Consider the following 12,680-nt stretch of genomic DNA (forward strand, 5'->3'; position numbering starts at 1 on the left):
AGGGGTGGAGAGGCGAATAGACGGATAAATAAACGAATGAGAAGAGGAGGGGGAGAGGAAATGGATAAAAAAGATGAAGCGACAATCTTGGCGTCTACCAGTGGCTGCAGCGTAAAGAGGAAGAGACAGTGAGAGGATCTTTGGCTCAGTTGGTACCACTCCTGCCTTCAAAAACAAGTCTTCAAACGGACTTGGCTTCGAGTCCCGCTCTCGGCGATTTTTCTGACGAATAAAAAATCATTCCGCGATCCCCGCATCCATCCGAAAGCCAAAGATGTGGTAAATCATCACCACGAAAGCCTCAAAACTAATAAATAAATAAATCGGGTGGTGGTGGCAGATGATGTGACCGTTGTGCCTAGTTCTCTATCCGCACACTTACCTTCAAGTTAACTTATATCTAACTCCACACAATTCTAACTAAATCCATGTTCACTGGGTTGGTTTTCCGGCGGTGAAAAGATCCTTCATCACCGGGACTTGGACCTGCGCTCCTGGGACGCTTTGGTCATAGGGCTAGTGGACTTACAACGAGCCCAAGGACGTCCTCAACTAGGAAAAGATGAATCGTTGGGGATTCCGGGACTAAAAGCGAATCAGTTTGCTTTCTGGTCAATAAAATTATGTACAAGTTCGGTTGAAAAATTGAAAAGTCCCTTTGGAATAACGATCGCAAGACGTCTCAGTCAGTGCCATAAAAATTGAACAAGAAGGCACAGGAGAACCGGGTGAATGGTGACGCTGGCGAGTTTTTGGTGTTGGCGCACGCGGAGGGAAGTGATCTAAGCGATGCGACAGCGGGGAGTAAGCTGGATATATTGCTGGCTGAGGAGAGCGCTGTTTTCAACCAATTATTTCTACTTGTGGTTGCATGACGTGGAGCAGGGGCCCATACTACAGTTGTGTGGCAGTTTTGCTGGGGATTTCTTCGGGGGCGGCACGACTGTGTATGAGAGTAGAAGGCGAGTTAATGCCATAAATACATCAGCGTTATGGATGCCAGCAATTATATCGTGGACGAGCAGAGGTGGAGCGCGTCTCGATGGCTACATTATATATGTGTGATGGGGGGTTGGCTGTGGCCTGGGCATATCGTGTGATTCGAGGATGCTTTCAAGGCTGCAAACGATACCGAGGTATTGTGACGTGGAGGCCGTTTGACCCGCACCAGTTCACCCGAGTCATCCGATTTTGGTGGTGAGAGAGAATTATATATAGTTGAACGTTAGGACTTTTTGGGTTAAATTTGAGGGACTCAGTGGGTGCAATGGGTCAAATGCGTTTAAAGGTCGATAGGTCATATTTTGCGAGTCTAATTTCAAGGGGAATATAGGCCTCACACATGATATTCGTGGAACGGGTCAGGTCAGGTTGACTCATGAACCTGAAAATCACAACCGGTTCATTTGCATTATTTAATGTAATGGGTTTGATGGACGAAACCCATCGCAATCGGATGAATCGGGTTTGAAGCGCAATTTGCGACGCGATGGGTCAAATCGCAAAGGCCAAGTACGGCATCATTGAAGGTTAAATCGCATGGGTCAAATCGTTCTAAATTCATGGACGGAATTTTATGATGTTTTAATATTATGAAAAAATTTGTTGAACTTTGCTCCGGCAAAATTATTATGACAGACATCAATGGTCACATGATGTGCGTTATTTCAAGCCGCAGTACACTCGTTATGTTCATCTACTCATTCACTCTGGGGTATGCTAAATGACGTCGCTTGGCGAGCGCTTAGTCCGGCTAAGGACGACATAAAGTTGTGTGTACGAAAATTAATGTTTGCCGGAATTTATTATTGCCGGTCCCGGGCCGTAATTCAAACGGTTTGCCTGGCGTTATCTTCATCAGCGGCCACTCAGTGAGCCCTTCACGGGGCTCATCGTGATCCGCTGAGGCTCCATCCGACATTAGTTTCCTTACCGTATCAGTCTACGGCACCGAAAATTTTCACTTATTTTCCGGGGATTGGAGGTGCCTTTGAAGTAGATAAACGGAATTCAACCGGCAGCGGGCATTCGTCATGTTACCCGGAGTATTGATGAGACGGAAAAAAAGTCCAGCTGAGGGGAAGTACGTGGATAAACCTCCGTGGAAAGGTTACGAGGGCTTCCTCAGAGATGTCGCCCGGAGTCTCGTTCAAAACCAACGACACGCGATTCTCAATATTAATAATTAAATTCAGACTATATCTCACTAATTTTAACAATAATCATTTAATTTATTTGAAAATAAGATTTTTTTTGATGGATGGACATCGGTTGCTAGGTAATTCTCAGGGTTTTACTCAGAAAAACGTTAGGGAAAAATATTTTTGAACGTCAGGGTAATTTTGAGAGAACTCTATTACTTTAGCCGAAATTTCAAAGAGAAAAATTTAAAAGTTTCCCGCGCAACAAAAAATCTCCGAAAACTAAAGAAAATTAAAACCACCAACATTTCCTCGACCGACCCCCTCCCCCCCAACTCCCCAAAAATCAAGCCACCTCTCTCAAGATCCCAACCCAAACAATGGTCAGCACCATGTTCCATACCACCTCGAGACTCCTCCCGCGATTCCCTCCCCCCCCACCTCCCCCTCGCGAAAAAAAAACCCAAGTAAAAAGAGAATGACAAGAGGCTACAGGAGGCAGAAAAGAAAGAGCCCAGCGTGCTCTCAGTGGCAGTGCACGAGGGAGGAGAGAAACGTTGGGACAGCAGGTGCTTTGTCACCGCGCGAATAAATCCGGCCAGTCGAGCCCTCATTCCCCCTTCCTCGACCCCCTCTGTAACTCTCACCATCGTCAAACCTCTTTCTTCAACTCTCGGAGTGCACCACCACCTTTCCATGCACTCACAACTCTCTTCGTTCGCGTTGTACGCCCCATGCCTTTTGTACCGATGACGTCATTGAAATATGGTTGGCTTTTTCATTGTGAAGGGGGTGGAGGGGAGACTGAGGGTGGTGCCCAGCAGCGTACGGGGTCGCGAAGAAGGTTCAAGCCTTCGCAAAATGCAAGAGAGAAAAAAATAAAAAAAAAAAAAATAAAAAGGAGAGGGGCGATGGGGTGGAGGGAGAGTCAGAGACAAGAGGGAACGTTTTTGTTTCCTAGTGACATTTATTTGGCCACGGGAACGTTGGGGTTTGCTTTGCATAAGTCAGGTGGCCATCCATGTATATGTGTATGTGAGAGGCACATCGTAATATAAATCGTCGGTTGGGGTTTGCGCGAGAGAAGACTGCCCGGTGGCTATAGGCCCTCTTCCCTCATCCCCTCTCTCACCCCACGGCCCCTTTTTGCCACGGTATTCGTTCTTCTCGGTACCTGCTGGGATCACTATGGTCTACCCTGCTCTGCATATAATGCTTCTCTGACCAGAAGAGTCCAAAAGAGGGGCCCCCTGGATGTTACAACTTTCGAGGATGTGGGGAGGGGCTGGTCGGAGAGGGGGTGGAAGATATACGGGTGCAAAGCGCGTGCCTCCGAGCGTGGACTACTCATCACAATCCAGGATACCGGAGATGAAAAAACTGAGGATAAAAATTCATTAGGTTGGGAGGACACTGGTGGGGGCTGAACGTACGTTGGGGAGACTATCGATGGTGGTGGTGGGAAATTTGTAGTTTTTTTTTCAATTTTTCCTTCCAGATGTATACCCTCTCGGGCTTCTACGTTTTTCCCTTCCCCTGGGGTGTTATGGGACCAACTTCATCCCTAACTGTATTGCATTTACACGGGGGTAGGGGGAAACCATGGAAAACCCCTACCGTGCAGTCGGCCGACAGTGCAGGGTCCCACTGTATCCTTCCGTCACACCTGATTAGAAGGATACACTGGGTCTTCACACTGGTGCCTTCTGTGCAATAATTTTTCGGGCGAACGCGTGGTGTTCCCAAGCGCTCACCCATCAAAATACTAATTATCGAAATGCTGATTAGCGTCGATATCCGACGAAGTAAGACCTCACTCGCCCGATTCTTACAGTCGGTTGGTGAGAAATTTGTATCAATTTGGGTGATTATGAACCCACGAGAAATAACCGCGATAGGATTTTCAGATCTCGATAAATATCGATTTTATTTGTAAATATTGTTCGATTGTTCGAATCGAAAGAATTTCCCTTTCCGTAAATTAAAAAAAATGTCTGGGGAGTTGAACGGCGAGACCTCTCCCCTGAATTGTCATCGGGGGTAAAAAGTAATGGAGAACAGTACGAGAGAGATTTATCCAAGATTTTCTTTCCGATCGGCGAATCTCGTTGAGGTAAATGAGAGAAGCTCGGGGGGCAGTACAGGGTTGTGCCTGCAAATTGGCCCTAACAGTTGACCAAAGTGAAGTGGGTGGGTAGGGATGGGGGTGGGGGTGGGAGTGGAGTCCTCTGGTTCCAATGCAGATCGGTATCCCCAGGACGGTCGTTGCCATCGACGGAAAGTAGCCAGGGTATCCACAGTACACGGAGTGCGTCTCTGTTACCATCTCCTTTCCTCTTTTACTCCTTCTCTCACTCTATTGGTCGTACCGAACTCGTAAAGCGCGGTAATCCGATAGTATCCACCACCGAGTGGAATCGAAACACGTTTAATTAGATTGAACCCCACGACCGTGGCCTCTTCGATGACCCTAGTGGAGACAGTAGACTGGTGGAGTGCTTGTTCCTGGGGGAGAATCGGGCTACGGTGGTTGAATGCACTGGGATGCGATTTCGGAGGGGTAAATGATACCGACCATTTCCACATTTTCGGCAGGGGTTTGGATGATATTGCGATGTCTCATTGGCAATGACCGAGAGACGAAACTATTCTACCAGTCGCATATAATTTTCTTCTGATTTGTGAGGACAGGACACGGTCTTTTTGACAGCCCTAGTCGCACGGCGTGAGAATAGACGAAGGAGCGACTGTTGTCTATTGTCACATGGAGAACGCGCCGGGCGACTAGTCGCCCCAACACGCGGCGTCTCAAGATCTACAGAGGACTTCAAAAAATTTATTTCTTGAGAAACAATATCCCAAATGATGGAGTGAACTCAGGGCCCTGCCACCAGCAACTGAAAAATATTCTCATTTCTGAAAACAGTATATTACCTTCACCCCCGTGTTGGTCCTCGCACTAATGGCCGATTTAATGGACCCCAGTGAGCCCCGCGAGTGTTGAAACTCTCACGATTCACTTCTCAGTGATGCCTTATAAAGCCACTGATTGCACTACTTGCATTGTTATCGAAGATAATGGGACACATTCGGGTAAAGCCAGAGGCTTTTCTTGACGAAAAAAAAATATCCAAAGCCACCTTAAAATACCGATGAGTTAACCATCCAAGTTCACGTTTGCTGGAAGTTAAACAAATATGAAAAAAAAATATATATATATAAAAACAATGGGGATCCAGTAGGAGAGGCGCGCACACGCAGGAGCCACCACACCACCCAAAAGATTGTATCTCGTACGAGCGAGTTTACGTAGAAATTCAACGTAGCAACAAGAAGTGAAAGAGTGAGGTCGAGTAAGAGAAGGCCCTCTTCTTCATCCTCCTTCTTCTTCTGCAACCGCTGCGGTATCGCACTTGGAATCGTCCCCTGGTTTCACGACGCATACATTATCGTTGGTTTCGTTGCTCCGACTGCACCAATACACAAACCGTATAACTTCAATCAGGCGAGCATGCGAACTACCGATCGGTAGAGAGACCCACTGGGGTACCACGACGAGTATCTTCGGCATCTGTGAGTCCATCTTTTTTTTTTTTATTCTTCTCTTTATTTCTGGGTAATTTTTTTTTCGCCACTGGCTACACCAAGATCCCAACCGGATGTTACATTATGCGAGGAGGAATATTATCTTGGGGAGTTTAATGAACAATTTTGTTAATTACGGGAGGGTAAAAATTGATTGGGAGGATTGGGTGTGGACTGAAGTTGACGATTATGGGTCAAGTGAAATCAATGGACACGATTGATGGGATAGATTTCGTTCAAGTCTTGTTTTTATGATCAGAACAGTCCTTACTTTTCGCGGTAGGGCCCAGGCGCGCTTGCGCGTAGACCTGGGCCGTGAGAATAGCCGAAAGCGTTTCGTCTCTGTAGTTGACGTGGCCGTAGCCTGTAAGGAAGGGCCTCATATTGGCCTGTCGGATGCAGAAGGCTGTCATTCTTGGGACTCTTCGGCTACTTAGGCAGCATCATTCTGGATTATAATAAGGCCTCTGGTTCGAGGGAGCACTATTCGGACGAATTTGAATCGTTTAGCCGGCCCAGCGCAGTCCAAGATGAAGTCAAAGCTCTCGAGGATCGTTTAACGTCATTCACGAGGAAATATTACCAGATGATGAATAATGCATTGCAAAATTGAATACCCATTTCTGTTTAATTCACACGCGTCATTTCTGCTACAACTCCACGGAATAGGTCAATTGAGATCCTGCGGAGGAGAGCCCAAAGAAACATCCTGCCCCGTATCAAAGCCCCTTCGGCTTCTTTTTTTTTTGTCGACTGGCGTGATACACCCAACGATTCCCCCTAAATCACTCGCCTCGAAGTCCCTCGAACGGGCAAGACAGAGACCCCAGTGCGAAAAAAAAACCGAAATGAATAAGCATAAATAAACGTGAAGAACGAAAACAGAAACGATGAATTTATATGGGGATGCGGGAGGGCCTGACGTTTTGGGGATTCCTCTCTCGTTTGCCAACGAGAACCGAAGAAAGATGCTCTAACACGATGCCATCAACTGATCAAACCTGTGGGGGACATTCCTTTTCACTCCACTGTCCTCCCAAGACCAGCAATCAATCAATCCGGTTCACCCCCTCTCCTGGGTTTGTTTAATCCCCTGAGTAAAAATTTGAATGGATTTATTTTCTATTTGTAGGAGATAAATTTCTCCTTTTGACTGATAATAGTAACGAGCTCTTCTTACCCTACACTATTCTGACTACTAGAATGGAATTTCGAAGGAAAAGTCAGGCCAAGAATAGAATTAAATAATTTTCACAGACACACAAAACATTTTAATTATTATCACAGGCGTCTTCATCAAGCGTAATTAGGGATTAAGGTAGTCATTACGGTGGAAATAATTTTTCGTTAATGAGAGAGCATTGTTAAAGGCCATGATCTGTAGTTAGCTCTTCATAATCGCAAGACGTTTTCCTTCTCAGGAGGAATCTTTCCTGAATTCATCTCGAAATGATCATAAAAATCGAATAAATAGGATTTCTTGACTCATTGAGAAAAATTTATTCCCTTTCTTAATGACATTCACACTTACCCGCGCATTTTCGAATGACCACGCGGTCTCGGCCATCCACAGTAGAGATAATGTCCGAGGAATACCGAGGCGTTCGTCTGTGTTCTTTATCGCCTACTCCGGAATGCCTGATAACGTTTGATTTGTTTGAATCGTAAATACTTGGCTTCTCTCACACCGCAATATTAACGAAATCGTGATGGCACGTACATGGCATGTTATGACGACTGAAGAAACTGGAATAATCGTTAATACATTAGTCATAAATAATCAGCATTAATTATATTAAATTCCTCCGGGATGAAGGTTTTCGCGTTGAATAAATTGCAGAACGAATGAGACGGGAGACTTTAGCGATTGATAATCCATGATCATTAGTTGGATGCATCAAGGCACAGGGTAGAAGACAGGAAAAACGGGGGAAATAGTTTCCATTTCTATTATTTTTCTCATAAACATGATCGAGTGTTCCGCGTACCGCATTCAAATTTCCCGCCTCGAATATGAATGAATGGCGGTTACACTGACCAATGAGGTACTAGACTTACCCATGAAGTTAGTATATATCATAAGTGACTAACTTGATTCATGTACTTGTGCTTCCTTGGATAGAAACGAGCCGCGTTCGAATTTCCCGCCTTAAATATGAATAGACAGCGATTCTACTGACCAATGAGGTATCAATCCTCCGCATGAGGTGAGCAGATATGTTAAGTGATCAACTGAATTTATGTCTAGTGTCTTATGGAATGAAAATACTGTCAATTTTCCTTCTGCCGGTCCCGCGATATTCGAATTTCATTCTCCACCACCGGAAACATCCCTCGAACTGTCATTGAAAGCCCATAAACAAGGAACCCAAGGAATAGTACACGAAGTTGGCTGGCTGAGAAAAAGAGAGAAAGGGTGGTCGCTGGGTGGGATTGATGGCCACCACCTTTAATGCCGTTTGTATGTAGCGGCGCGCGTAAGCGCCTCGCCTTACAGTAATTAGCTCAACAAACGCGCCACCCTGTCCCATCAATTGCTACCCTACGCTCTCTCACAGGCCCTCACAATCTACCTATCCCCCTCGCACTCGTGTAGTTGATGGTCCACAAAATCCTATACGTACAAACGGGGGATTCCCCCGTCTCCTCACCTCTCATGCAGTATCTTGAATTAAACATTCGATGCCTCCTGTCTTGTCGGCGTGCACTTGGCCGGAATGCAAATATATAAATACACTTAACTGCATCGTCCTTCCCCACTATTTCTCGAGTATACGATATACACGCGCGAGAAGCCACTATGTTTCGCGGTGAATATACACTCATCCTCTCCCTTTTTATTTCTGTCTCTCTCGGGACTATCTTCCTCGTCTCAGTGTTATCCGAGCTTTTGCGTATTGGAAATGAAGGGACACGTCCCAACTCCGACAAACCATTAGACATTTCGTCTTCTGGGTTTATTTGGAATCAGTTACTTGCTTTTTACGCATCTAAGTCATTAGAAAAGAGGTCAGGGTGGGGACAAAATGGAGGGGATATGGCAGAGGGGCTTCCAGTGGATTTAGTGGATCGTAGGACCCATTTCACATCCCAATGGGAAATTTTCAGGTTTAGCCTGAGGACTATTCTTCAGTTTCAGTTCCTTGAAGATCACTCCCGAAAGACCTCAAGACATCGGGAAACTGTCGTGATTGGATCACCATTTGACATTGATTACCTTTCACCCTCACTTGGCGGGAAAATTCAAATTTACATTTCACATGGCAAAATTGGCCAGTTGTCTACATAATTTTTGTTCAACTTTTCTGTCCGCGTAGGCAACCCCATCCACAGCTTCCACGGGCATTAATGTATATAGGTACCTAACCACGGTGTATCAACCCACTGCGGTTTACACTTCTCTCAACTTGCCCACCCCTCTCGCCGTTCTGACTTGCGGCTGGTATTTACGATACCGCAGCGAGTGAATCGCCATGTATATCTATATACATTTTATTACATGAAAACGAAGGAGAGTGAGGAACTGTAGTGGATGCCGAGTCTTTGGGGACAAATTTTTTTCGGTGTAATTGGGAGAATGAAATCCACTGAATTCGGAGAAGATTTTACGGGGTTCATACGAGCCGGAGACACGCGAATCTCGGGCTTACTAGTGTACCGTGAAAATGTACCGGATATTAAGTTATAATATAGTTACAAAAATGAAGAAGTTGAAGGATGACTTGATTGTAAATTGCTTCGCTCACTATTAGACTTGTAACGCAGTTTTTATTGCGCATTTGATAAAGTCGCACAGTTCCGGACTGCATCAAGTCCAGGATTTGGATTGAATCAAGTTCATCGTCCAGACTAGGTCCAGCTTACAGCTCTAGACGGGATGATGACTGTCTGGTCCAGTTCAGATCAAATTTGGGAGTACGAATTTGATCAGGTTTTCTGGATTCATCAATGTCAATGTACATCTCGGACCTCTTTCTTATTTTTTCTTTCTTCTTATTCTCTTCTTCATTGTCTCAGATATTCGTAATTCTCCTGTGAACATTTTCTTCAATCTTCTAAACAACAATCATCCCCCTCATCTTATAAGGTCTGATGAATGGCAATAGTCTCCAGCAAAAACAATTCCCCAATCCATCAAAATGCATTTTCCCCCCCAAAAACACGAAATCGCTTTGTTCTCACCTGAAAAAATGCGTCATTTGCATCTTGAGGAAATTCCACAGACGTTGTCCTTTGAAATCGTGGTGAGGATCGGGACACACATTGTTATGGCTCTCGGTAACTTCTCTCTCTCTGCACCCATCGAGTTTTGGTCCTGAAGTCGAAGGAAAGGGGCACCATCACCACCACCAGAGCCGCACAGAGCGGCTCATCTCTCCTCCTGTTTTTTTTTTTTCATTTGGGGCCCCTCATGGTCGTAAATATTCGGGCGCCAAATAACGCCAGTACAGGCACAACGTTCGGAAGAACAGTGAAGGAAATAAAAGGAATAAGGGAAATAAAGAAATAAAGATAAAAGGCCTTTTGGAAGGATTCGGAGGGAGGGGAGGGGGGAGGAAGAGGAATCGACTCTGTTTCTCTCCAACTGGTAATGAAGGACAACCTCGTTAATTAGTCGATAAATTATCCTTCACACTTGGGACATTCGACGCCTCGGTTTTCTCCTTAATTTTTGTCCCACTCGGCTTGACTCGACACACATGGGGTGGTAAGGGGGAGATTTTGCGACACCTATCAGCCCAGGTAGGCAACAGACGATACAGTAGCTCGTTATTTGATTCTGTGACCTTCAGCATCCCCGTAGTTTTAAATCGGTCTTCACAGCATCAAAATTTGAGGTAATTAGGTAATTTTTAGGAAATTTCGAGAGGAAAATTTTGGGAAAGACGATCAAGCCTTGAATACTAATCAACGTAAAGTTCCTTCCCACAAGTGTTGTGGCGCAAATCATTCATTTATTCGTGAGTCATCAGTTATCATTAAGAATGTCACACCAAATCATCATGAAAATGAGTAATGACCCGGTCATCATGGATCTTCTGCACTAAATATCGATGAAACGTAATCATTAGCATGATTCACAGTCGGATATGTCTCGGGATGTGCTTCGACTAAGTGAGCGCGTAGTTCTCGGCTAAAGTTGGTGGTGTAAGTCAGCCCACTCGTGCTGCAAGTCCCGCACTCGTATATCATCTTCCCCGGATGCCGTCTCGTCGATAATACGTGTTTTCGCAGATTCTCCTGGAAAATATTGTATATCAATCGATAGTGCTTTATGCGTTGCCATTAAATAATAGTTTTAGATAGTGTGCGAGAATGGATGGAGAGAATACGAGGGGTTTTAAAAGGCACATTTGGTCAGTGATGCCGTCACGCGGCTAAGTAGCCAAGTCGTAGTCGTAAACATCATCCTACCGTTGAGGCACTTATACGAGCTGTTGATGGTCGAGGCTTCCCATCCAATTCCATTTTCCGTGTGTAAATCTTACCCTGACTTTTATATATTTGAAGCTAGTCAATGTGTAAATGTCACTATTCAACATTTACGAATGCATTATGGTGCCTTCTTCCTTGAAACTCAGCGCGAGGAAGTGATAAATTGCGTGGCATTTGGGTATTTGGTACACTGGGAGAAACAATCGGCTTTTACCAGAAATTATTGTTTTTTATTTGAACAAGAAAGCCGAAAAACCTTTCTCCAAAGACAGGAATATTTTGGAAGTAGTGATTGTTCCTGCGGAACGTTTACCAAACTTGATTGTCTTGGTTCAAGCTCAATTCCAACCTGGACCAACGGTCAATTATGATGAAACCTGAAATGCCATCATTCATTTGCTCACATAGAATTCACTATTATTATTCCCAAACCAAAAATCCTCGGCCATCTGATCTCCCATCGATCGGGTTTTCCACCTCGAATAGGAGCATATGACGCTCATATCGACGAATGAGGAATCAATTCACCCATTTTTCGAGGCATTCAGATAATCTATCGCTGCTTTCTTCACCAGTAAATCATCAAATTATCTAATCATTCATATAAAAAATATTCGTAATTCCCTCTACTCGTGATTTTCCTCATTTATCGTTCTCCCTCAATCACAAATTCACGACCTCGTCTGACTTGATTCTCAAATCGACGAAAATTAACCCATGAAAATATCCCCTGCATAATCAAAGCCATAAAAGAATAATGGAGAGAGGTAAAGTGAGAAGAGGTCGAAAGATGAGCTGTAGAAAAAAATGAGAAAAAAAAAATACCAACGAAAAGTGAGAACTGACTCGCGTTTGTATGTATAAGAACCTCTATAGACATGCGGGTTGTGAGGCCAAGTGACTCTCGTGTGTGCGGCGAAAGAAGCGTGTAATCATCCGTGGTAAATCATAAACGTGGGTGTGTGTGTGTGTGTGCGAGGGGGGTGGGCGGAAGGAAGGAAGGAAGGAAGGAAGGTGGCGCGTGTAATCTCGTCGACGCAGAGAGCGTACTCAGTGTGTCAGGGGGGGAAGGGCTGCAACCCCCCCGGCCCCTCTTCTCGTTAAACTACCCCATGCCTAGCACGTTTTCGGTCCTTATTAAACTGCTGAGTAAACAGAAGCTCCTCAACTTTATTTATAATTTTTTTTCCCGAATGAATACGAAAAAGGGAAATATAAGAAATGAGAAGTGAAAGAGTGGAAATGGAGTTATTGGAGAGGAAGAAATTTCAAGGGATGAAGACAGCAACAATTGTTTTTCTCCGAAATTTGAAGCGATTTTCGTGAGCAAAAAATGTTTCGAAATGTGAATAACAAAAAATGAGCGAATTATGAGCAATTAAAGATGTCTGACGCGTCGCGTCCCTTATGATGCGACGTCTATATGACGAATTATTGGGTAGTCGATGGTTAAGTTCAATTATAAAAGAAATAATCACAAATTTACTTGTTTCCCCGTTAATTAAATTTTTTTCCGTG

General features: G+C 44.6%; 2 protein-coding genes across 5 annotated transcripts in view; one reads left to right on the plus strand and one right to left on the minus strand.

Moving 5' to 3' along the window:
* Positions 1-12,680, plus strand: part of LOC135161293 (protein tiptop) — a 124,765-nt gene that overhangs the window by 6,084 nt on the left and 106,001 nt on the right. The window lies entirely within an intron of this gene.
* The window catches only part of LOC135161295 (zinc finger protein 91-like), a 91,881-nt gene continuing 89,626 nt past the window's right edge, over positions 10,426-12,680 (minus strand). For all 3 annotated transcript variants that reach the window (XM_064118738.1, XM_064118740.1, XM_064118737.1), the window contains exon 9: positions 10,426-10,967. In XM_064118738.1, coding sequence (XP_063974808.1) covers positions 10,755-10,967 — 213 coding nt within the window. In that variant the 3' untranslated portion in view covers positions 10,426-10,754. The remainder of the gene's footprint in view (positions 10,968-12,680) is intronic.

The sequence above is a fragment of the Diachasmimorpha longicaudata genome, chromosome 4 (genome assembly GCF_034640455.1).
Source record: "Diachasmimorpha longicaudata isolate KC_UGA_2023 chromosome 4, iyDiaLong2, whole genome shotgun sequence".
NCBI lineage: Eukaryota > Metazoa > Arthropoda > Insecta > Hymenoptera > Braconidae > Diachasmimorpha > Diachasmimorpha longicaudata.